The 25,270-nt window shown below is 42.8% G+C and overlaps 2 protein-coding genes across 2 annotated transcripts in view; one reads left to right on the forward strand and one right to left on the reverse strand.

Annotated features, from left to right (window-relative positions):
- LOC139922562 (F-actin-uncapping protein LRRC16A-like) overlaps positions 1-25,270 on the forward strand; it is a 102,386-nt gene that overhangs the window by 68,729 nt on the left and 8,387 nt on the right. Inside the window, exons 21-31 of the mRNA XM_071913085.2 lie at positions 725-779; positions 7,845-8,017; positions 8,748-8,816; positions 15,800-15,893; positions 16,131-16,229; positions 17,007-17,135; positions 17,800-17,931; positions 18,703-18,878; positions 21,015-21,102; positions 21,551-21,691; positions 24,574-24,591. Coding sequence (XP_071769186.2) covers positions 725-779; positions 7,845-8,017; positions 8,748-8,816; positions 15,800-15,893; positions 16,131-16,229; positions 17,007-17,135; positions 17,800-17,931; positions 18,703-18,878; positions 21,015-21,102; positions 21,551-21,691; positions 24,574-24,591 — 1,174 coding nt within the window. The remainder of the gene's footprint in view (positions 1-724; positions 780-7,844; positions 8,018-8,747; positions 8,817-15,799; positions 15,894-16,130; positions 16,230-17,006; positions 17,136-17,799; positions 17,932-18,702; positions 18,879-21,014; positions 21,103-21,550; positions 21,692-24,573; positions 24,592-25,270) is intronic.
- LOC139922570 (serine/threonine-protein kinase pim-2-like) lies at positions 10,638-12,674 on the reverse strand. Its single transcript, XM_071913095.2, has 8 exons — positions 12,620-12,674; positions 12,178-12,417; positions 11,923-12,017; positions 11,786-11,833; positions 11,452-11,679; positions 11,109-11,286; positions 10,821-10,997; positions 10,638-10,729 (listed from the first exon to the last, which is right to left on the reverse strand). Exons 1-8 carry the CDS (start codon positions 12,672-12,674, stop codon positions 10,638-10,640), a joined length of 1,113 nt encoding a protein of 370 aa, XP_071769196.2.

Here is a 25,270-nt window from a genome sequence, read left to right on the forward strand (position 1 = left end):
GGCTGGGTCGGGGGTGAATCGAGGTGGAGGGCTTTAGCTTAGGGGAAAGGGCTGGTGTGGATGACCAAGGACCCACTCCATCAGATGCCTGTCACTGGGCCAAAACTTCAACAACATCACATTCATCCAACAGACCACAGGACTTGGACTGTGGTGCAAATGACTGCCGCAGGATGTACAAGGATTTAAGTCAGTCGTGTTCAAGATGGAGGTGCTCAGAAACCACCAGCACCCTAAAAGAATCATATGAATATAGACTACAAAATTGTATAATTTAGTGTTTAATAGGGATGGGATGATATGTTTGTCACAGTACAATTTGATACGTGATATCGGGTTCACGATTCAATACAACCACGATACGATGTAATAATAAAAGTTCAGTGACAACAAATCTTTCTAGCGATGGCATTGGCTCGCTAGAATGTAAGCAACAATTTAAAAATGTCATTTCCAAGTAACAATAATATAATTTGGATGGAGAGCTTGTGAAATTGTGATGGTCAAGCGCCTCATTTGTGATTACTACAGCAGAATAACATGGAGCTAATATCGCAATTCATTTTTCTGCCCCACGATACATATTGTCACATTTTTGTATTGTGATATATTGAATTTCAATATATCGTCCCACCCCTAGTGTTTAACCTCTGTACTTAACTGCAACGCAGTATCACTTTCTATGTTTCATTTTCTTCCATTTCTCTTCTCCTCTCCCTCCTAGAAACCTCGCTCCAGTGTTGGACAACCTGGTCCACATGATTCAGGAGGAGGAGTCGGTGAGTTGTTCATCTCCTCTTCTGGCTGGTTTTGTCTGGCTTCTGTCTGAGGGGGGAGGGGGAGGTGGGGGGGCAGCAGGGTGGCCTAGTGGTTAAAGAGACCATCCTTCAGCCAGATGTCCCAGGTTCAACCCTCAATATCGGCAAGCATCAGAGCTGCTGAAGTGTCCTTGAGCAAATCACTGAATCCCTGCGAGCTGCTCTGTAGCTGACCCTGACCTCTGACCTCCTACCCTAGGGATCAATAGAGTGTCACATTAAACAGAAACTAACTGCTTCCTGAGAACTATTGATTATTCATGCTGTATTTTTCAGACCAAGGGCCAGCTGCATAGAGCTAGATTAAGGTCTAACGTTTAGTTAAATTGAATATAGACATTGTTTGATTACCTCTCACATAATTTTAATATGGGTAAAATATTATAGTAGAAAGGAATAAGACCTAATGTAAGTACATGATGGAAAAGACTGTTTTTGCATTTGCATCTCTCAGTGAATAGATGTTTCCTCATAGATCATCACCTGAACTGATTGTCATCATCTATTACTATAATTACTATTACTATTACTATTATAGGGGAATCTGAATCTATGTGGATAGTTGAAATACATTTTTAAACGCAGATGATTCCCAAGTCATTCTATCTAGATATGAGAAGCATGTAAATATAAGGTGTGAAATGGGGCCATGCATAGTGAAAACTAGACAGTCAGGGATGAAAGGAGCAAAATGCGCTGCAGACTTTCTCAGACTGCGCAGGTAAAGACAGGGAAGACACTCCACTAGCTTATGCTGTCAGTGTGGTACTCCAAAATCCCCCATGGGTTGCCAGTTCTGCATCTATCCTCCTATCTAACTGACATTATCTCTCTGCTGTATGTCATTACCTCTATCTAGTTTGGGATTATTTAGACATTCAGCAAGGGAGTTAAACGGGTAACCTGTCATTTTCTTTTACTCTCTTCTTCAGACCTGCAGTGAAATAAAGGGACCTCCTCCTCCTGCTTCTGTCTCTCTCTCCCTCTCTTCCCGTCCCTCAATCCATCTCACTCGCTCTATCTCTCCCTCCATCATGGAGGTATAACAGCTTCTGCCCCTGTGTCTGCCCTTCTCTGTCTCCCACAGTGCTAGATTGATGGTCCTATTGAACTGTATTGGTCTCTTGGTGTGTGTGTGTGTGTGTGTGTGTGTGTGTGTGTGTGTGTGAAGATGGGGGTATGCGCTGGTTTATCCGACAGTGCAGATTGCTGCTGAAATACAAAGAAAAGAAGGGAAATGAGGGAGCGGATGGACGGAGGAAGAGTGTGCGCATGTGTGTGTTATCAGTGTTTTCCCATCTCACTGTGTGTGTGTGTGTGTGTGTGTGTGTCTGTGTGTAACTGCTCTCTTGTGTTGCCAGACAGCCATAGCCGACACACAAACACAGATATGTGACGGCTTGTAGAGATAACAAGTTTAAAATGTTCTTCGCCGGCAGATCCTTGCTTAGCCAGGACACACACACACACACACACACAGTGAGAGATGTAGCTCCAGGGTGTAGGTTTACCCTATTGTGTTTATGTGTCATGGCTCGGGTCCAAGTAATGAGATCTGGGAAAGCTCCTGACTGCGAGAAACGTACACTCGCCGGCCACTTTATTAGGTACGCCTGCTCGTTATACGCCAACGGCCCGCTCCTCCAAACAGCCAATCACGTGGCGGCAACTGTCGGTTCAGCATCTCAGAGGCAGCCGCCCTCCTGGGGTTTTCACACTACAGTCGAGTGTCAAGTTTACAGAGAAAACAGCTTGTTAATGAGAGAGGTCAGGCTGGTTCAAGCTAACAGAAAGGCCACAAATGCTCCAGTAGCAGCTCTTTACAACAGTGGAGTGCAGAAGCATCTGAACACACAAGCTGTTGGCTCTTATGATAAATGGGCTGCAGAAACAGATGACCAGCTACTAGATAGGTGTACCTAATAAAGTGGCCGGTGTGTGTAGACAGCTACACAAACTATATTCTGTGTGTTTTTTCTAGTGGTGAAAATATACAACAGTTCTCCTCTGGCTTCACTGATCCACAGAGATTAGAACTCACAGATTAATATGCAAAGGCCTTGGCTTGATGATTAAAAATTCAAGAGTTATAGAGCTCTTTACAGACAATCAAACTCAAATCAAGAACATAAAGATAAAAATGCTAGACATGTATCAAATAATCAATAAGTTGTTTTTTTCTTTTAATGTTAAAAAAAAAGCTTGTGGCTGCCACATTCTTACCTTTGTGGGACTATGGTGATCTTTTATATATGCGTAGGCTTGTACACTGGTACATCTTCATTTATAAAGCAATTCTTGGCATGCTCCCCTCCTATCTCTGTGTTTATATTTCAAAGAAAAGTACGGGACAATACTCTTTGCGCTCTCAAGATCTTTTTATGCTTTCCGCCCCCAAACGTGCGTACAGAGCTTGGAAAAAGGGCGTTTATGTATTCTGCACCTTCTGCCTGGAATATGTTCCTGAATGATTTAAAACTTAACAAGTTAATCTCACTAAATGCTTTTAAATCCAAAATGAAAGAATTGGAGGCTGATTCGTTGGAATGTCGCTGTTTTTGAATAACAACTTTCTCAACTGATTTTTTTTTATTTTTATTTTTTTAATGTTTGCTAGTCTACGCTTCTGTTCCTGTATCTGTTCTTATTGTATTGTAGTCTGTCTGAAACTACTTGTTTTTATCTGTGCTGCTGCCAATCTTGGCCAGGTCTCCCTTGAAAAAGAGGTTATTAATCTCAATGGGACTTCCTGGTTAAATAAAGGTTAAATAAAATAAAAATAAAATAAAAACAAGTTTACAGAATAAATTCCAACAATGACGCACAGAACTTTTCTTCTTTAGGTTTTTCAAAAGGTTTTTAATAGTAATTGTCAGAACACGCAAGTGACATTTTTCTGGTCCACCAGCTCAAACAACACGGTCTCACGGCAGTTCGTGAAATAGTCACGAAAATGTAATCTATTGACATATAACCTATCCCATTTTTTTGGTGACACTCAGAACAACTTAAAACAACCTTTTTTTCGTGAAATGAACACAACCTAAAAAATGTGCCTCCACCACGACCGGAATTACGTTCCTCCACCACGAATTTGAAAACATAAGTTTAGGCAAATAAAACAACTTGTGTTACAGTTATGGTTAGGCAACTAAAACAACTTGGTTAAAGGGTAACTTCGGTATTTTTCAACCTGGACCCTATTTTCCCATCTTTTTGTGTCTAAGTGACTAAAGGGGACAACAATTTTTGAAATTGGTCCAGTATTGAGCGAGATCGCTTCAGCCGGCAGCCGCGAAACGAGCTGCAATGTAATCCGACGGGGCAAATGTGAACCATCAATGTACGTCCACTAAAAGTGCTTGTTTTTGCCACTGACAGGCTCAGATTGCTATTATAAGTGTCTGACAACATTATGGAAAGGACCCTACAGAGAAATGAAAAGTTTTTCTTTACCTTTCGCTTGATCCAGTCTGTGTGTAACTTCCTGCAACAACTCAACTCTCGCGAGACTTGAGCGAGACTTGGTTACACACAGACCGGATCAAGCGAAAGGTAAAGAAAAACTTTTCATTTCTCTGTAGGGTCCTTTCCATAATGTTGTCAATACCGAAGTTACCCTTTAAGGTTAGAGAAATGGTTTGGTCATGGTTAAATAAGAAAAACGTTGGTTAAAAATTTAAATGTAGCTTACGGTTACGGAAACTTTGAACACGCTGGGAATTGAACCCTGGTCGTCGGCATCGAAGGCAAACGTATACGCCCATCCACCACCCCTACCACAACACCCTTACTGGCCACCGTTTTTTTTCAGTGTCACACTACTTCCTGAGTCCCGACTGACAGAAAAAAAAACGTGCTGCAGGCACGAAAGATACTTCCAATTGAAATACATTAGTTTGAAAGTCGTTCTGAGTGTCACGAAAAAAATGGGAAAATCGTGTCCATGTACACGAATCAATAGATTCAATTTCGTGACTATTTCACGAACTGCCGTGAGACCATGTTGGCTCAAAGCTGAATGGAGGTTTATGGTTTGGAGATGGCATCTAAAATAAAAATGAAATGCGCAACTAAATTCACAGGTAGGTGGTAGGAGAATAATAATTGTGGTCAAATAGACTGGTGAAATAGAATGCTACACTGCTATACTGCTGACCACAGAGCGCAGAGTAAATGAGTTTTATTTGAATATTAAACAACATTATTCATCATTTTATGGAGGGACATTAACAAGGTTAATTTGTTTCTGGTAGAAGGTCAGTCTCATTTGCGTGTCACCGGTTGCAATTTCCCTTTTTCTCGGCTTTATTAAAAGAGACATGTGATGAATGCACTGAGTAATGCTCTCATAATTTCAGTGATTAATAACGGCTGAGGCCCTTAGCTGCTGTGGCTGCTGAGAGGAATATGCCGAGTCAGCCATTTCAGCCACAGGGAGGGATGGGAAATCTAATCTTTTGTTCTCATTGTAGCCAATCAGAAGGTGTAAGGAACAATCTGATTGAGAAACACATTTCTGCTGTACAGTAGGGATGGGATGATATATCGAAATTCACATATCGTATCATGAGATAAAAATATTGTTCCATCCCTACTGTACAGCATTTGAGAAAGAATAGGCAGCAGTGGCCGCTGCAGTACTAATGAAGACCAGATGCAGGACAGATGCATGATGGGAGACTTGTATAAGCTCACAGCTATTCAAATTTGCATATTTAATGTCTGCGCTACGGTCTGAAAGGAGCACATTTAGGCAGTAAAGATGATGATATGATAAATATGTCTGCGTCCTCAGAGACCGAATATAAAACAGTAATTTGCTGCCTTTATTGCCATGTTGATACTACTCTTCTACACAGTGACCTCATCATCAGGACACACACACACCACTCAAAAAAGCCCTTCATTAGAGAGCGACATATTTCATTCATCACTCAGTTGCCCCATCTCTCTGTTTTTTGCTCTATTATATTACACTCTCTCTCACTCTCACTCTCCCTCTCACTCACTCACTCTCTCTCACACACACACACGCATATACACACACTTTCCTTACAAAAATGCATCTCTCTCACTGTATGTGAGGAAGAAATGCCAGGATTGTTTTTTGTAATTTTCAAGAAAAGGACAAACACGCACTCCTTTTCTAACACAATACACACACGCACACACACACACACCCTTATCTCACACACACACAAACACTGGGTTTAATCCCTCTCTCTCTGATCAGTCCAGTGTTGAGCTGCTCTACCTATTTTTCAATTTTCTACTACATTGCTGCTTTAAAACTCATTGGATTTACATTGACTTCCTGCAGTAGCTGTGTGCATGTGCGTGCCATTAGCTTGTCTGTGTGCATAGGGTATAGATAGAGTGTGTGCATTCATACTGTTTGCCAAACTGTGTTAATCTGCCTGACAGCCAGATGCTCTTCCTCAGAAATCATATTCAGATTCTGCCCTGTTAGAGATACACAGGTGGCCATTATTTTCTCATTGTTGCATGTACAGTAAGTGTTATTGTGTGTTTTTGTATTGTATTGTGTTCATTTTTGCAGGTAGCAAAGCTGTAGCTGTAATTTCTCTTACAAGATCAAGTATTCAATTCATCAATTCATTCTTATGAAATCCCTCGTTCCCCTTCCAATACATCATCTATTCTGCATTTGTGCTGCAGTACCTCTAGTGGATAGAGCAACAATGCAGCAGCAGTGCAGTAAGCATATAAAAATGGGATATTTAATACACGATTTTCGGTTTTTAAGATGGATTTAATACAGGCTGACCTGATGTACTTAAATCCCTGTTCTGATGTCCAAAAAAAGCAAAAAAAATCCTGAAAAAGGGAACGTGTGTGTGTGTGTGTGTGTGTGTGTGTGTGTCCTAATTGGGTGAGTAGGCAGACAGTGAAAGGGCTGGCTTAGTGAAGGCAGATCACAGGGATCAGGAGTGTCCAGCTGTGTAAATGGCATGCATAATACAGCAGCTCAACACTCTGCTGAACAGACGGTCGCTGTCGGATTTGTAACCCCGCACATCACATATTGCATCATAAAGACCGGCACTTGATCCAATGCTAAATGTTTCATTTTGGCTCTGCTATCAGAATATGTTTGATATTTTAGAGAGATTTCTTACAATTTGCAACTAAAAGAATATCTCTTACGTAATAACGAAGCCCACTTTATCCTCTGATATTTTCCTTTTGCAAAAGAAAAAGGTTCCCTACAAACATTTTGAACATTTCAGAGATTTTTACCCTAGGAAACCCCTCAGATCTTTTAATCTTACAACAATAAATAGTCCGACTAAAGCTCTTGTCAACAGGCAAATCCTTACAGCTTTGAAGGTGGCATAATCCAATGTTTGATGTATTTTAGATGGATTTTTAAAAGCTTCAGAGACTTTTCTTGAAAGGTGTCAAACTTGCCGTAAAGCTCTATGACAGCCATTCCCAACCGTGGGTCCGCGGTCCCCTTGGGAGATGCCACAGGGCAGGCGCAAGGCCTCATATGTTTTGAAGGCGTATAATACAAATCCACAGATACCCAAAAAATGAAATAATTCACAACAGAGATAGCATGCGGCCAAGCAAATTGAAAAGACACCGGGACACCAAGCATCCAGAGACAGTGAATAAAGATACGGACGAGTTTGACGGGGAAAAGGAGTCGGCGCTGTCAAGAAGAATATTAATGACCTAACAGATATTACAATGGCATTTGTTTGAGCTGGCAGTGATATATGCAATGAAGGCCATTTTGACTGCTCGCTTCAAAGTGCCAAAAGCCAGAAACACACACAGAACTGGAGAGCGGCTCATCAATCCAGCCTCTATTAAATAGTAGACTATGCAGCCTGCAGGTGGCAGATAAACTTCGGACTGCCCCCATTCTCCAATAACACTGTCAAAGACACAACAGATATACCAGTCAATCATAATAGGATTCTCTCTACCCCTTGTTCTCCTAATACCAATCCTCTTCTCCTTCCTCCTCTCCTCCCTCCCTCCCCTCCCCAGCCCCTCACCTCTCTCTCTCTGGCAGACTCCAGGCTGAAGAGCGACCTGACCATCGTCCTGAACGCGCTCGGCAGCAACTCCTCCCTCACCAGGCTCGACATCAGCGGCAACGCCATGGGTGACATGGGAGCCAAGATGCTGGCCAAGGCGCTGCAGATCAACTCCAAGCTCAGGTGTGTGTACGTTCAGGGACTCTGCAGAAAATAATGGACAGAATGTTTCTTTTCTAATGACTTTCTAATGGCCTGTTTGAAGCCTGGGAAGTGGGGTTTCTGGGTGCAGATGTGAGTTTGCACAGTATAATAAAAGGGAGGATCAGGTGGAGCCTGCAGGAAAAGCCAGCCCATATTGCCTGCCCACACATAGCGTAACATAGCATAACGGGTATATGCAGACACGCCCCCTTACAATAGGGATGGAACTGGGGATGTTTATCTCGCAATATGATTCACTACGATATGGGGTTCATGATGCAATACAACCAGGATACGATGTGATAAATAAAAGTTCAATGACAACAAAGTCTGACTGCAGAATTCTGTTTATTTCTGAGCCACAAATCTTTCTAGCGATGCCATTGGCTGCTAGAATGTAAACAACAATTTAAAAATGTCATTACAAAGTGCAAATAATATAATTTGGATGGAGAGCTTGTGAAACTGATGGTCAAGCCAAAGGGCCTTGGTCCCATTGACTTATACTAAGGTGGGTCTAGTTTCTGCAGCCAGCCAGTAGAGGGCAACAGAGGGATCATCTCTCCCAGGACTTCTGCACTCCCCGACTCTTCTCTCTGCATTGGATTCAAAAGCCAGGGCCAGTTTTGGCCCGTGTTGCAGATCATCTCTTTACTAAAGTCACTGATTCAGACTGCCCTTGACGTGCGTTGTGTGTTTGTCTGTGCAGGACGGTGATCTGGGACAAGAACAACACCAGCCCTCAGGGTCTGCAGGATGTAGCAGCCGCTCTGGAGAAGTAAGTATCTGTGTGTGACTGCATGTGTATGCGTGTATGTTTATAACTGTGTGTCAGTTCTAAATGGAGCATTTAAAACCTGCGTGTGCAAGCGTGCACGCTGTCTCTTACATCCTCAATTGAATAGTATCTACATACTGAATACAGATGTCAGTTGGCTTTGTACTGAGCAGGGGGAAACCTTGAGGTAAGACGAGAAGGGAAGGATGGAGGAAGAGACAGACAGAGAGGGTTAGACAGCAACAAAGAAGGAACAAAGACAGCTAAGGGGGAAAAGATGTTGCTCACAGACAGAAAGGAAGAAAGGATAGAGCAGAGAAAGAAAGACAAACAACAGGTTCAGAAGGGATTCAAGCACATTTTTGTGTGCTGCATCTTGTGTCGTGGATCTGAATGTCTGTTCAATTTTCAGCGGGTGTGTGAAATGAGATGTGCGTCTCTACAAATTTCCCTCTGGGACTGTTTATCCTGTTTCCCTGTTTCCCCTCCTTTCTCGCTGCTCTCTCTGATATTCTCTTTGTTGTATTATTGAAACTCTTATCTGAAATACTGCAAAATAACTTGCCTCTCCATCTCTTTATAGTGAATTGACCTTAATCACACGGCAGCCATTTTGAACACTCGGGGTGGGAAACTATAAGAGCGAGTATAGCCCAACTCTATTCTACTGTTGTTGTGAACCAAGATACATCATACGAGCATTTATTTCACAGATTCCCCACTGAAAAACATATTAGAAGAATCCAGAGGAGTATAGGTTGATAATAATATTTTTGGCCCATATTATCGCAAGCTACCAGTCTAGCGTATAGACTCTGGTAGCTTGCGATATTATGGGCTAAGTAAGCTAGTATTTACTAGTAACCTAGTAAGCTAGCAAACTAACTTCCCTGCTAATTTCAAGCAGTCATGTTTGTTGTTACTGACCTTGTTAGCTAATTTGGTAACTGTTCCGCCTATCTGAAGTCCTCATTTATGTATTTAAGTGTGTTTTATATATATATATATATATGTATATATTTATATGTAAATCTTCCCAGAGTTTCTCACCATCAGTGTTCAAAATGGCTGATTAGGTCAATAGACAACGTATAAAGTATTTTTTCCTATTCTGATCAGTCAGTCACTTTTATTCGCCGAATAGTGTAAATGCGCAAGGAATTTGATCATACTGTATCGCAACAACAAATCACTTTCACTGTCAATATAAAATCAACAGTTAGCAGTGTATGATGTGACAGCAGCAGTGAAGGAGTTAAGTGAGAGTCCAGTGTACCAGATATTAGAAATTGGAATACCTTGAGAGTCATTGCCACACCCTAAACCTTAATTCTTTTATCACTTACCTAGCTAGTTCAAATGCACACTCCTGAATTAGCCAAAGCATTTTTACCAGAGGAGTTTACCTGTTTTCAGCTCTGATATACGGACAAAATGAGCAGGAAAGTGTACATGAGCATATTCAGTTTGTTTTTAGGTTAGATTATTAGATGACTAGCCATTAGATTCTGGTTTGTTGACATTAAGCAGTAGCCTGTCCTCCACATTTTAAGGAACCATTGGTGAAGAGACATTTCATCACAGTAGGCTGAGTCTGTTAATTCCTGATAGCAAACGTTTAACAAATGCTAAATGTTTTTTGAGACAGAAGGCATGTGATTGCGTTCAAACACTCCTGTTAGGCAAACTGCAAGCAGTCAGGGAGAATAAAGCATTTTCAACCATTCAAGTAATCAAATCATTCATCAAGACTGGAGGTGGCTCTAATGGGTTATATTTTTTTAAGCCGGTTTTCAAAAATAATGGTGATTGATGGCGTGATCAATCGAGCCAGGGGTGGAGCTGCAGGTGCTCCAGGGTGAAGCGGCCATCGGCACACTTGTTCAGACACCTTTTCAGAAAATCCTGACAATCTGGAGAGAAAGACAGGGATCAAAGATGAATACTCATCCTGACTGTGTGTATGTGTATATGTGTGTGTGTGTGTGAGTATGCGAGTCTTACTTTTGGAAAACCCGTCGCCCAGTTTGGGCTTTTTGTGCACAATCTGCCTCACGGTGTCAAAGGGCAGATGTCCGGCCAGCAGCGCGAACATCAGCACCCCCAGCTGCCACACTGTGGTGGGACCGGCTCTGTAGGAGCCTCGCTGGTACCACTCCGGAGGGGTGTAGGCAGGGGTTCCTGTATTCAGACAGAGAGAGGTGAAAGAAAGAAGGGGAGAGACATTGGGTAACCTTGAGAATAATAATTTCAGAGATTGGAGAAAGAGTGAAGAGAAGCCGGGCGGCGTACCATAGGCCTGGGTGTAAGCTCCTTCCTTCAGGACGCAGCCGCAGCCGAAGTCGATGAGCCGCACACGCGGGACATCGGAGCCCATTTCGATCAGAACGTTCTCCAGCTTGATGTCCCGGTGAAACACTCCTTTGGCTTGAATCTCCGCGGCTGCGTCAACCAGCTGCTTCATGATGATCTGAGATAGATAGAAAGAGAGAACGATAGAGAGAAATGGAATTTTCGTCAGGGTGCGAAAGCTTCGAAAACAACATTCAGACCGCGGGACACTAGAATTCTCGGTGGGTTCGCAGCTCTTTAAGGCAGGCAGACTGCTCTTTCATCCATCCCTCCACCCGCTTACCTTGGCCTCGTGCTCCTGGATGTGGCCCCCTCTGGCCTCGAGGTAGGCGTCGAGGTCCACGGCGGGGACGGGTCTCTCGAGCACCAGGACCAGCTCGTTGGACAGGTCGAACCAGTCGACCAGGGTCACGGCTGCGGTGCTGCCAACTGATCCGGGTTCAGCACCCGCTCCTGCTTTCTGCAGCAGTACCACCTCCAGTGGAACCCGACGCATCTTCCCATTCAGAGCCTTGAAGAAATGTAGCGGGTGCAGTGAGGCGGATGAGAAAGAAATCCTATCTAAGCTGCTCTTTTTCAGTTCTAGAAGTTCCAGAAAGAACAAATACTTCACTCACCATTTGCATGTACAACACATCTGCCTTGGCAATGTGTTTTATTGCAACCTACAGGACAGAAACACAAATACTTTGACTGAGCACTTACACAGCATATAGTGTATGGTACATTTTGTGTATGTGTATGAGAGGCTTACAGGCAAACGGTCCGACCTCCGATAGCCACTATAGACCGATCCATAACTTCCTTCGCCAAGTGGGCCAGCCTCCTCGTACCTGACCTTAAATGTGGCTACACACGCACACACACACACACACACACACACACACACACACCAAGATATTGGTTAAGTATACTTGTGAGGATCTTCCATTGATTAATTAATTGATTCCCTAATCTAATCTTAACCCTAAACTAAACCCCCGTGTAGACATCTATCTTTCTGTCTGACTTCTGTTGTTCGTTCTTCTGGGGTTGGCTGAGGAAGGCGCGGCAGCTCCGCCGTGGTCCTGGGAGGCCGCAGGGCTTCGAGGGCTTCGGTTGGTTCCCCTCATCCTCTTGCTGGCCCCCTCCTGGCTCTTCCCAGAGCTGGCCTTCCTCTTGCTCCTCCTCCTCTCTGCTCCCGCATCCTCCACCAGTAGGTTGCTGGGCTTGTTGCACCTGTTGATGACTGCTGGGCTGCTGTGGTTGCCTAAAAATGGGGGGAAAGAGTTGTAGTGTTGTATGGCACAGCCCTCCTATCACCTTATCATGATGAGAAAAACAGCAAAACAACAGGAATCACAGCTGTAACTTGAGGTACTGAACTGGGATTAGTGCCCATCCTACCTGATAAATCATATGAATTAACATGTAAGAGGGACTGCAGGTTTTTGCCAGGATGCCATACTCACCTTGATGTCTCTCGGAGCCCAGAGACTTGAATTCCTGCATAGACCGACAGGCCATGGTGCAGTTGATGCCTGTTACAACAGGACTTTTGACAATATCGACGGAAATCCAAATAAGCAAAGCTTGTAGAGTGTATTTCTCTGTGTGTCTTAGTCTTGCAGTGTTCTCGTTCGTGCTCTGCTGTCTGCAAACGGTGACCAGTGGCTCCAGACCTGCTTGGATTCTATGATGCCAGTTGTGACTTCACAAAGCTGACAGAATGTTCAGCAATCAATACAATTAAATACTAAACATACTAAACCTGCCTAATGGCAGGTTTAGTATGTTTCTCTAGATATTTCTAAGATGTTTTGACCCAAGTTATTTTTTTTTTTCTTCCATTTTTGCAGCTCAGTCTTGAATAAATCAATGGTTCCCCCCTGATCCCCCCTCTAATCTATGGCACATTGAGCATGTTAAAATGCACAGTAAGCACATGTTTACATGTGGATATCCTGATTACAAATATACCCATATAAATTAAATGAATTAATGAATTTAAAAAATCAATGACCAAATGACCATGGAAACTGGGCTTACACTGACTGCCATAAAAAACAGTTCATGAGTTCAGGACCACACCATCAACTGGCTGAAGGTTCAGATCTGACACATTGGTGCCATCTGTCCCGTTCCAGAAGGAAGTTCTTGTTGACAGGCAGGTTCCTGGGTGGGCACTGTCAGACACAAGCTTCTCTTCCTCTTACTTCACCCAGGCATGCACAGCTTTTGTTTTTTTTTAGCTAACAGCCAGCTACCCACTTTTTCTCCAAGGATTTACCTTGGGATGGCAGCAGGCAGAGCTGTAGCAGACAGTGCTGCAGGATACTTTCTATAATGGATGTGCACAATTGTACCAGGATGAGTTGTGGCACATTGAATTTCCTCAGTTGCCTCAGCAAGGTTTCCGAGGATCCTTAAATCCTTAAATTTAAGGCCTTAAAAAGTATGAAAATGTCTTAAATATAGTAAATAAAGTCTTGTTTATTCACCAAGTAATGCTGGTTAATTTGCAATTACTTTATACCCCTTGCACCCTGAGTTTCCCCTTAAATATCCTCTTAAGTGGGTTCAAAGTTAGAATTTCTTTTTTTTTTTTCCATACTGTCACATACATATTCTGTATCTGCTCGTTCTACCGCTTCATTGAAGCTATGGCACGCTTATATTGAGTGAAATATTCAAACCCAAGATGCCATTTCTTATGGCTGCACCATTACATCAAATGGAAAAAATGTAGATGTCTTGTGCATCATTTTATACACATTTAACTGTAATTCAGACATGTTTGGTATCTTTGGAAACCTTGGGATCTTGACTAGAATTTGAAATAAAGTTCTGAGGCTATTTAGCTTGGCTGGGAAATGTGTTTGTATTGATATATGCGGTACCGACATGTTTTATTGTTTTGCATGCACCACATGCATGGGACGGGATTAATAGAGAACAGGGTTAATACAGTAGGCCAAACAGGTTTTGTTATTATCACATGTGCTTAAAGGTTCCATATGGTGTAAAACAGGATTTCCCTTGCCTCTTTGATTCTAAAGGAGTTGGATGTGCTATCTAAACATGGTGAAAGTATCAAAACGCACTTCGGTCGGCAACTAAATCCACACAGTCCATATTAGAAAAGCGAGCCTCTAAACGAGCCGTTTGGACTTCCGTAACTTTGTGGCGTCACAAAGGTTCGCTCATTATCATTTTTGTAAGAAATAATAGACTAACACATTTTTCTTTTCAAAGCGGTTGAGCGGTTGTCATTGTTTATTACCGGAGAGTTTTCCCTACCTGTAGCTGCCGGGCTGCGGTGTCTCACATTTCACTCTTGAAACGGTTAGCCAATCAGAACAGAGGGTTGTTAATATTAATGAGTCTTAAAGACACAGCGACAGAACCAGCCTGTTCTTGGTAAGGCTCAGAGAGATGCTGGAAAATGAACGTGTAAAAATAGATTGAGAGTGTTTTTGGTACATGACACCACACACACAGCTTTGAATGGACTTCAAGACAGAAAATAAAACACTGGAAAGTGGAGAATATGGGACCTTTAAATAGACATAATTGGACATCATATCCCTGAACGGTTCATTTCCTGGTGTCCCTATTCATATATTATCCTTTTACAGTTGCAAAACCTTCATTAGCTATGTTCAATCAGAAACAGCATTTTTATTTTAGTCAGATACCCTGCTCAAGTGAAACTCATGTTTTGGGTGCTCATGATTAAACAGTTTGTAGGAGCTGCTGCTTCCTAGGAACTTGAAAGACTTGGCCGTGTTCACAGCGGCACTGTTGATTTCAAGAGGGAGGAGAGCAGGCAGGACCATGCACAAGTCAAATCCTCATTTCCTGTCCTGAGGGGGTGTGTGTGTGTGTGTGTGTGTGTGTGTGTGTGTGTGTGTGTGTGTGTGTGTGCGTGTGCTCTGAGGCCAGACCTATCTGAATAAAGATGAGTCAACTTACCTCAGAGGTTCAGCCATCAAAATCTATCTCTCCCTCCAGACTTTCTTCTGTCCAACTCTCTCCATTTCTCTCTTCTCTCTGTCTGTCCTGCCTCCCATCCCCCCCCCCCCCACACACACACACACACACACACACACACAGCAATCAAGAGTTCATTTAACAAGCGTTGCACTCTGACACCCACTACAATTGAGATCTTAAGTTACAGTCTCACTTTGTTCATGTATTAAGATCCACAGCCTTCATATTCTTTTGATTTTTTTTAAATTTAGCATTAGGCTAATTTATTCATTTGAAGCAAAAAGCATGTTATTCTGAAGCCAGTTTAGATTGAGACGTCTAATTGGCTTTTTCTCTGAATCCATTCTCCTGTTACTTTCCATTTCCTTTTCATTACAGAAGTAGAGGAAATCATAATCTCTATTCAAATATTCACATGCTGTTTTTGAATATGCATAATGGAAAAGAATCCTTGAAATGAATGGGATATGCATGGTAGCAAATGAGATATCTGTGTTGGAAATTGTGAATGAATATATCAAGAAATAGCACAAGTGCGTTGTATTTCATGTGTATCTCTCTCTCTCTCTCTCTCTCTCTCTCTCTCTCTGTCTCTCTCTCTCTCTCTCTCTCTCTCTCTCTCTCTCTCTCTCTCTCTCTCTCTCTCTGTCCATCAGGAACTTCACCATTCGTTTCATGCCCATCCCTATCATTGATGCCTCCCAGGCTCTGAAGGCCAGTCCTGAGAAGACCGAGGACGCGTTGCTCAAGGTTTATTCTTTATTCTTTATCAGGATTTTAAAAATAAAATCCTTCTTTTGGGTGGAACAACAGTGCAGCAAACATATAAAAAGTATGAAACCTACAATGGCTACACCTATAGTACAGAAAAAAAATGAAAAACTAAAAAAAAACACAATTGGATCTATGATCTTAGATTAGTAACACTGTTTTACATCATTATATTATTTATGGTTATGAAAATGAACTTGTGTCCCCCCCCCCCAGATTGAGAACTATCTATACAGGAACCATGAAACCAGGAAGTACCTCCAGGAACAGGCCTATCGGCTTCAGCAGGGCATCGTCACCACGACCACACAGCAGGTGCACGCACACGCACACGCAAACACACACACACACACTCACACACAAGCATCACCGTGCGACAACAGATTTACATTTTCTGTCTCTCTCTCTCTCTCTCTCTCTCTCTCTCTGTCTCTCTCTCTCTCTCTCTTTCTCTCTCTCATTAATGACTTCATTTGCACTTCAGTTCTTGTGTTTTTGACCAATTATTAATTCATTATTAATTCATTAATTATTGACAAATACATTGTGTAGGATATTTGATGAAACCATTGTTTTTTTCATTGAAGCCACTTTGAGGTCCCACTGTGTTGCTTTTCTTTCTTTTAAATGTTTTTCCTCTGGAAATAGACAGGGAGATTTGCCTTCTGAGGAGGTATTAAGCTGTTCTATATTGTGCCCATTTCTCACTTTGGCATATCTGTTAAACTGCATTTATATTCTGCCCAGAGGAAAACATTTTTCACTAACCAGGGCTGAAATGTCTAGCCACTAAGCCAGTGGGCTAGTAAAATGTTCTATTCTAGGCAGGGAGTACACTGTAAATGTTACTGTTTAGGTAAAAACAGTAGTTTGCCTCCACAGTGTCAAAACGGTGCGAGTGCCTGGCCATAGAATTGACATTACTTCTAATTTGACTTCTAGCTGTTGTTGAATTTTATATTAGGTATTGAAGTTTATGTCCATTGATGCCAAACGTAAGGCAACCCATAAAACCTCCTGCCACCCGCCCTGCCTGTGTGCCTGTTGAGAAGTGTCACATCCACATTCTCATGCCTTGTCGTTGTCTCCCAGATGATTGACAGGATCTGTGTGAAGGTGCAGGACCACCTGAACTCTCTGAGGAACTCGGAGGCAGACGCCATCATGGAGGATGTCAGGTCAGCAGAGAACCTCATCAAAGACGCCAGGAACTCTAAAACGGTGAGGAGAGACGCATCAGACGTCTGTACCTGTATGTCATCGAATACATGGTTCAGCCAAAGAATGATTTTCCCTTTTCAGGTCGCTTCATTTGATTCATTATCAGAGGCCTAGATGAAAACGTTTCAGTATTTCAGAAGGAAAAAAAACTAAAATTAGAGAAGAATCAGAAAAAATAGGCATGATAATACATTCGTATAGTAGAAATATGTTTTTGCCTATCTCAAAAATCATCTCGGGACCCCCCAAAATAATCTTGCGATACCCTTGGGGGTCCCGACCCCCAGGTTAAGAACCACTGATCTAATAGACTTAAAGTAACAGCCAAAAAATAGTTTTAATATATTGTGAATTTCTCTCAACAAGATTATTATCCTGGGATTGTATTGCTGATGAATGCAAATGAATATGGTCCATCATTTTTTATATTTTGAAGTATAGTTTTGGTCTCTATACCCCACCTGGTCCAATCTCAAAGGTTTTACTACAACAGAAATATATGGACATGCATAGAAGCACAAGTAAATGAATTATTTTAATATATATAATTATCATGATGAGCTTTGCATGCACGACTTTGCATGCAAACAGAACTGTAATTCTGTATGCCTTCCTGTTTCTCCCCTATAATTGTCTCCTCATCCTCCTCCATGTGTCTCCGCAGCTCCTCCCTAACCTGTACCACCTAGGAGCCGCTTCCAGAGAGGAGGTGAACGGCTCCTCAGTGGGACCCATCCAGGAGAAGCTGGAGTCCATGGCCGGGGAGGTGACTTCTGTCATGGACCAGCAACTACAGGTGAGCTGATCATTTCTACTTCAGTGACGAAGTGGTCAAATAAAAGATGGCTAAACTATGAATTGACATTGATAAAACTTTCATCAAACATTAGTTGAATGTCCTTATACTACCAAGGGTTCAAAGGTTAAAGTAGCTGTGATATTTTCAAATAAATATTAAATTTCACATGTTTTGTTACACTCTCCCTGATTGATATAACACAATATTGATTCATCCTATATCCAGTTCATGAAAGCTTTAACATTTGCTGTTCTAAACAGCTGCTGTCTGGTAGCTCTTTCCTCTGGTGCACAGGAAGTGATGCATTTTACGTTTTGTTTGGAATAAACAGTAGAAGAACTGGGTAGTCAGCATGAGCAGTGATAGCCACCATGGCTGAACAGACAAAGAAAAGAGAAACTCAAACTGCATCAACAGAAAATCCAAGCTCCGCCCACACTGTATGATTGACAGGTGATCTCTGGGAAGTGTGGTGCAGCACTAAAGATGTCAACAAAATCAAAATGCAAGGATTTTGCAGATTGCCACTTTAAGTGTATGACATATTTATGAACATTTTAGATTTCATACACACCTCATGTACTGCAGGTGGGTTTATGTAATCAATCCTCTCACACACACACACACACATAAATATCTCAGTGACTCACTTTTACATATACATAGGACCATATAACCCTCATCCCCACCACACACACACACACGCACACACACGCACACACACACACACACATATCCACTCAGCCCTTGTCTTGTCTCTCCTTCCAGACTCTGTTGGAATCGATGGTGGACGCAGCAGAGGCTCTGTGTCCCCATGTGATGAAGAGGATCAGCCTTCGTCAGGAGCTGATAAAGGCCAGCACCACCAAGATGGTCGTACCCAGGAGCTTCGTCACCAAAACCCTCCTGGAGCAGTCTGGGGTGGATATCATCAACAAGATCAGGTGCGTGTGTGTGTGTGTGTCTGTGTCACTGTCTCTGCCTTTACAGTGATATGCTGCCCATTCTCTCTCTATGTTTTTCCCATGAGCCAAATTCAGGTCAGTCAGTCAGTCAGTCAGTCAGTCAGGCAGTCAGTCAGTCAGTCAGTCAGTCAGTCAGACAGTCAGTCAGTCAGGCAGGCAGACAGTCAGTCAGTCAGACAGTCAGTCAGTCAGTCAGACAGTCAGTCAGACAGTCAGTCAGTCAGGCAGGCAGACAGTCAGTCAGGCAGGCAGTCAGTCAGTCAGTCAGACAGTCAGTCAGGCAGTCAGTCAGGCAGTCAGCCAGTCAGCCAGTCAGACAGTCAGTCAGGCAGTCAGTCAGACAGTCAGTCAGTCAGACAGTCAGTCAGTCAGTCAGGCAGTCAGTCAGACAGTCAGTCAGTCAGTCAGGCAGGCAGACAGTCAGTCAGGCAGGCAGTCAGTCAGGCAGTCAGTCAGTCAGTCAGTCAGTCAGGCAGTCAGTCAGGCAGTCAGACAGTCAGCCAGTCAGACAGTCAGTCAGGCAGTCAGTCAGGCAGTCAGTCAGTCAGTCAGTCAGTCAGTCAGACAGTCAGTCAGGCAGGCAGTCAGTCAGTCAGTCAGGCAGTCAGGCAGTCAGTCAGACAGTCAGTCAGACAGTCAGTCAGGCAGTCAGGCAGTCAGGCAGTCAGTCAGTCAGTCAGGCAGTCAGTCAGACAGTCAGTCAGTCAGACAGTCAGTCAGTCAGTCAGGCAGTCAGTCAGACAGTCAGTCAGTCAGTCAGGCAGGCAGACAGTCAGTCAGGCAGGCAGTCAGTCAGGCAGTCAGTCAGTCAGTCAGTCAGTCAGGCAGTCAGTCAGGCAGTCAGACAGTCAGCCAGTCAGACAGTCAGTCAGGCAGTCAGTCAGGCAGTCAGTCAGTCAGTCAGTCAGTCAGTCAGACAGTCAGTCAGGCAGGCAGTCAGTCAGTCAGTCAGGCAGTCAGGCAGTCAGTCAGACAGTCAGTCAGTCAGTCAGTCAGTCAGACAGTCAGTCAGGCAGTCAGGCAGTCAGTCAGTCAGTCAGTCAGTCAGTCAGACAGTCAGTCAGGCAGTCAGGCAGTCAGTCAGTCAGTCAGTCAGATAGTGAGATGTCGCCTATGGGCTAAATGCCACTACACTGCAACTAAATACAGTTCACACCTCATTGGAGCTTATGCTTGTTATGCTTGTTAAATTCACACAGTTCAGTTATTAAGGAGAGAACCGCATTCTACAACCAAGCTCACTACCTGAAAATTCAGGTATTGACAACCGAATTTGAGAGCGGATTCGGTTAGTCCGAGTAGTGTGAACCAGAACTGGACTAGACACGCGCAACACTCGTTACGCTACATAAAAATTAGCACCATTAATTTGAAAGAGACGGAGGTAAGTGTTGTCGACATTCTAAAATTTTCTATCCAGTCTATTTCCTCAACATTGCGGTTGTTCCTACCAGTTCTGCTGTCTTGGGCCCATTAAAAGTATCAAGTCCATGCGGTGGAAAAAGAGAATATGACGCCGCTGTCAGTGGTGGTTTATTAAGATCTTATGGATACATTGACGACTCTGGTTACTGGTGTTACTGGTGTCAAGTAAACCGAAAATACACAGGTGAAACACAGGCGATGGTAGTCGCCATGTTGGTCAGAAGTAAACGTTACAATGGTTACAGACATTATTTACAGCCATGGCAAGGTTGGAGGAGTGGACTGACTCCTTCCTGTACATACAGTTTGGTAATTTTACTCCGCTCTGCTCCAGTGTAAACCAGACATATGCAAATTCACTCTCATTCATCAATTCGGTTGGCACTATGTATTTTACTAGTTTGCATCAAGTCCCACTCTCTTCCGTTAATTTACATAGACGTCTTCTGTGGCCCTATAAACTTTATGGTTAGGTAACGTTATTACCTGTGGTATTTAAATGACGTTCGTGGAATTATTTAACCAATAACAGTGTCATGATGCTTCAGTGCATTGGATTGAATTGAACACACGCTCCGTGGGTCATCTCTTTCCTCTAGATTTCAACTGTTGTATAATGTTTCTTCCCTTTCTCCTTCCCCCTCTCTCTCTCTCTCTCTCTCTCTCTCCCTCTCTCTCTCTCTCTCTCAGTGAGGTGAAGCTGAGTCTAGCGTCCTTCCTGTCCGACCGGATCGTCGATGAGATCTTGGAAGCTCTCTCCAGTTCACAACACACTCTGGTAAGACTAGAATCACTACAGCCCTTCACCACTGGTTCAGTGTGTGTCTCAATCATTCATTCTTTCATTGATCTCATTTGTTTTCACTCATTCGCTTACTGATATTTGCACATTTGTTCCTTCATTCTCTCAGCTGGCCAGTCACTTCATGTTGTTTTTTTAGCGTTTTGGTTAGATCTAGACCCGCTTTCCTTTTAGGCTTGGGCCGATGTTCGATAATATAGAATATTGCGATATATGGTGAATGACGATATTTTCTGCAGTATCGAATATCCCCCCTTCCCCCACCGCGCCCGGCTGCTGCACTATGTGTTGCTTAGATCACAATTGTACAAACTTTTAAACTTATAAACCTATAATCTATTAGTGGTAAAAAAAAACAACAACAACACCCCTTCTCCTCTCCTTTCCTCTCCTCCTGGTCTCCTCTCCTCTCTCCTCCCTCCAGGCAGACCACCTGGTGCGTCGAGGTCGCCCCCTGGTGCAGCAGGAGTCTGTGGATCTGGACGTCCCAGAGGAGAAGGTTCCTAAACGGGCCTCGACCGAGATACTGGAGGCCGAGAGGCTGGAGGATCTGGAGTCATGCATGGTACAGTTGGGGGCAGGAGTGTGTGTGTGTGTGTGTGTGTGTGTGTGTATGTGTATGTGCACGCACTTGGAGTTGGGCCTAACCTATGTGGGATTTTTCCGTTGATACAGGTAATTGGGAGCTTTATTTTCTCATAACTGATACATCTACCAGTATATTCACTGGGTTTCATAAGTTTCTGCACATCTTTTTGGTGTTTTGGCGCTGTTAAATTACACAATGAATATGAAGTTAAATTACAGACTGTCTAAACTGTTATTTATAACCATTCCAGCAGTTTGAGAAGTGCAGCACCTTTTGTTCCTGATCCCAAGCTTATATCAAATGAGGCAGTCATCCTTTTGACAGATTTTTGGTTTTCAATGTGTTCAGCTGTGGACTACACTAAGCTCTAAAATGCTCTGGTATAGTATGGAGGGCAATGGGTTAAATGTCAACAGGTAAACAAGAACCTGGTTAATCACATCCGGCATGAGTCATTGTGCTCTTGCAACCAAACTTGAAGATAGCAAGGATTGTTTCAGCAGTTGTTTTCTTCCAAATTTATCCATAGAGCTCTATGGAAAGTTAGCACTCACAGCTGGATTTGACTGTCCATGATTTATATTTGGAAAGAAGAAGAAGAACTGTTGTGTGAAAAGGTAGTAACCTAGTCAGGGTGTTGGAGTGATTCTGTTTTGTGACTTGTAAACAGGCAATCAGATTAGTGACATTAAAGACATTTGATTGTTGACAAGAAAAAGTAAATGAAAAGCCCAGTCATATTTAGTTGCATTATACATACTGGCAAGCAATTCACTCTGGCCATCACTGAGCGAAAAATGTGTTTACATCTGACTTAATATTACCCTCTGCTGGACAAATCAGTTATTGCCAATTCTGAAAATGCCACAGACGCTTCAAGGCTTGATTGTGTTGGATATTACAAAATAAGTGTGTCATATTGAATAGAATCCTGTGATAGAAGATTATCAGAAGAAAAACATGTGCCATTAACAATATTAGTAAGCTGTAGGGTAAGTTCTATCCTCCAGGACTAGGAAGATGACGGAGAGTGAGATGGTTCAAAATAAAGAAAGGAATGGAATGAGAAAAGGATGTAAAGAGAGGTTGTTAAGACGGTTGGAGGGGAATATGGTGCAAAATCATTGAAAGAAGACTGGAGGGAAGATGTTGGGGCGGGGAGACTGGAAACGTTTGGGGAAAGAGAGCAAGATGGTTCAAAAGAAAGCTTGGGTCGGAATGGTATTTTATAGAGAAAGGCATAACCAGGAATATAGAAATATTAGATTGAACAGTAGAACACAGCTGCCTGTCAGGTGTGGTTAAGTTCACACAACACGCATACACACACATTCACATAATAGCACAAATACACTCAGGCACACACACATGCATCTGCACAAACACAAACTCATACACTACCTGTCAGGTGTGATTAGGCTAGACTGGTATGTAATTTTAAACCGGCGAGACATGGGAGACATCAGGGTCTCTGTGTCTGCACGCAAGGGTGTGTGTGTGTGTGTGTGTGTGTGTGTGTGTGTTCCAATACATCTGACTAACCTCTTGTCCAGACCTGGACATAAACAAATTAAGCATTATGTAATATTTCACCAACTTGAGTGGTGCTTAATTTAACCTGCCACAACATTTAAACAACCTTGGAAGTGCTGATATCACTATGAGCTGAGATGAGCTAAATCTTGCTCCTCAACTCCTATTTGGCTATACAGTACATAGGGGAGAGTGGGGTAAGATGAGCCAGTTTTTACTCAAAATGTTATCTTGGCAAGGAGAAATGAGACAGAACTAAAACAAATGCTTCCACCCATATTTCAGGATGTTGACTTTCAAATTAACTGGTAAGAATACAGCTAAACAGAAGAAATACAACTTAAAAAAAAAGTGGTCCCTTGGCTCAGTTTGCCCCAGGGTAGGGGTAAGTTGATCCTAGCAAATGTACTTACTACTTGTCCTATGTGGCTGGTTCCATCACAGCCATGTTGAAATGAAAGTCTCTTCCTAAATGCCTGGTCACATGACACATAGTGCTTACCATTGCTGGGATACAGGGGGCGGCTCAACTTACCCACTGGCTCATCTTACCCTGCTCTCCCCTACATAGATATTTTCTAGGCACGCTTTTTTTTTTTTCCCTAAGGCTTTTTTTGAGAGGGAGGACACAAATGTTACAAAGACTCTAGTACATATTGGGCCTTAATCAGTGACCGTCTGTACAATAATCCCAAAACTTGCTCAATATATTTCACAAAAGTGTTAAACGATGTCTGTATGTTTTGGGTTTTTTGTTTTTTTTTACATCGGCCAATAAAATGCATGAATGCAGCAGTGAGATGCATCATTCAAGTTTAGTCAATATTTGATCAGTGGTGTCTGAGATATCAGGCGTGACAGCACACATGCAAACACACAAAGATTATACTCTATAATACACAAGCATGGGTATCATAATTTACAATGATAAGCCCAAACAATGACTGCATCATGTTTGGGGGACGACATGTTTACTGTTGCCTTGTTTATAGGGATGGGACACAGCGAGACACAGTGTGATGGATAGGTGTTGTACAGTAAATGCAGGCCACAGTCAACAGGAATCTGCATGTTCTCGTCTGTGTCGCTGTTTGTTTCTCTGCTCTTCTTTGTCCATTGGAACTGCTGCTCCTTTCTTTTCATCTTTTACCCTCCTCTAATGTCTATACCTCCCTTTCTCCTGTTTTGCATAGGCTGCTTTTAGAGTACGTGGCTGTCTCTTTCATTTCCCCTCTTTTCTCTCTTCGTTAGGCCTCACTGTGTGTTCTCTTTCTTTTCTCTTCCGTCTTCTTTTCCTCCGTTCCTCCTTCTCTTTCGACATGGAGACTCTGTGCTGCACCAGTGTAAGTAATTCTGGACTGCCCCTCTATCCTCTCATTCCAGTCCACTTTTCCTTCTGTCTTCCCGTACTTTTCCTGCTCTCTCTCTCTCTCTCTCCTCACTGTGCCTGCCTGCTGTACTGTCCACTGTGCTGTAGCTTTATATAAAGAGCCTCATGTGTTCACATACTTGATTCCCTACAAGACACTGAAAACCCCTTTGGAAATGTAGCAAAAGGAGTTTCAGTTATTAGACAAAACTATAGTATGAGAGTATAGTAGTGCTTTATCTCTCTCTCTCTCTCTCTCTCTCTATCTCTCTCTCTCTCTCATTCCATCTCCTTATTTCACTCAATAATATTTGACACTGTTGAATGTATAAGTTGTAAGTAAAATACATCTTTCCAATTGCATCCAGCCACACTGCACTCCTCCTCCCCCTACTCAGTGTGTCATCACCACCTTGTAAATATGGACCAAAGTCCCATGTAATATAAAAGAAATGTGTTAGGATGATATTATGTTTACTACCATGCGGACACTAGAATCAGGTGGTATGCCTTCATAACCCCAACAGGTTTACCAACACTTTACATTTTAGGAGAAAATGAGGAAGCTGTAACTCCACCATGTGCCTTGTTAAATTTGAACAAATCAAGCACTGTTTAAATATAATGTCTATGTCATTCTGAAGTGGTTGACC

The sequence above is a fragment of the Centroberyx gerrardi genome, chromosome 12 (genome assembly GCF_048128805.1).
Source record: "Centroberyx gerrardi isolate f3 chromosome 12, fCenGer3.hap1.cur.20231027, whole genome shotgun sequence".
NCBI lineage: Eukaryota > Metazoa > Chordata > Actinopteri > Beryciformes > Berycidae > Centroberyx > Centroberyx gerrardi.

What these genes read in the sequence shown, in the direction of transcription:
- LOC139922570 (XM_071913095.2), bottom strand. Translation starts at nt 12,674, where the DNA reads ATGGCCTGTCGGTCTATGCAGGAATTCAAGTCTCTGGGCTCCGAGAGA. An exon ending in GGGCTCCGAGAGACATCAAG is followed by an intron (nt 12,418 to 12,619) that starts GTGAGTATGGCA and finishes CCCCATTTTTAG; the next exon opens with GCAACCACAGCAGCCCAGCA. An exon ending in CAGAAGAACGAACAACAGAA is followed by an intron (nt 12,018 to 12,177) that starts GTCAGACAGAAA and finishes GTGCGTGTGTAG; the next exon opens with CCACATTTAAGGTCAGGTAC.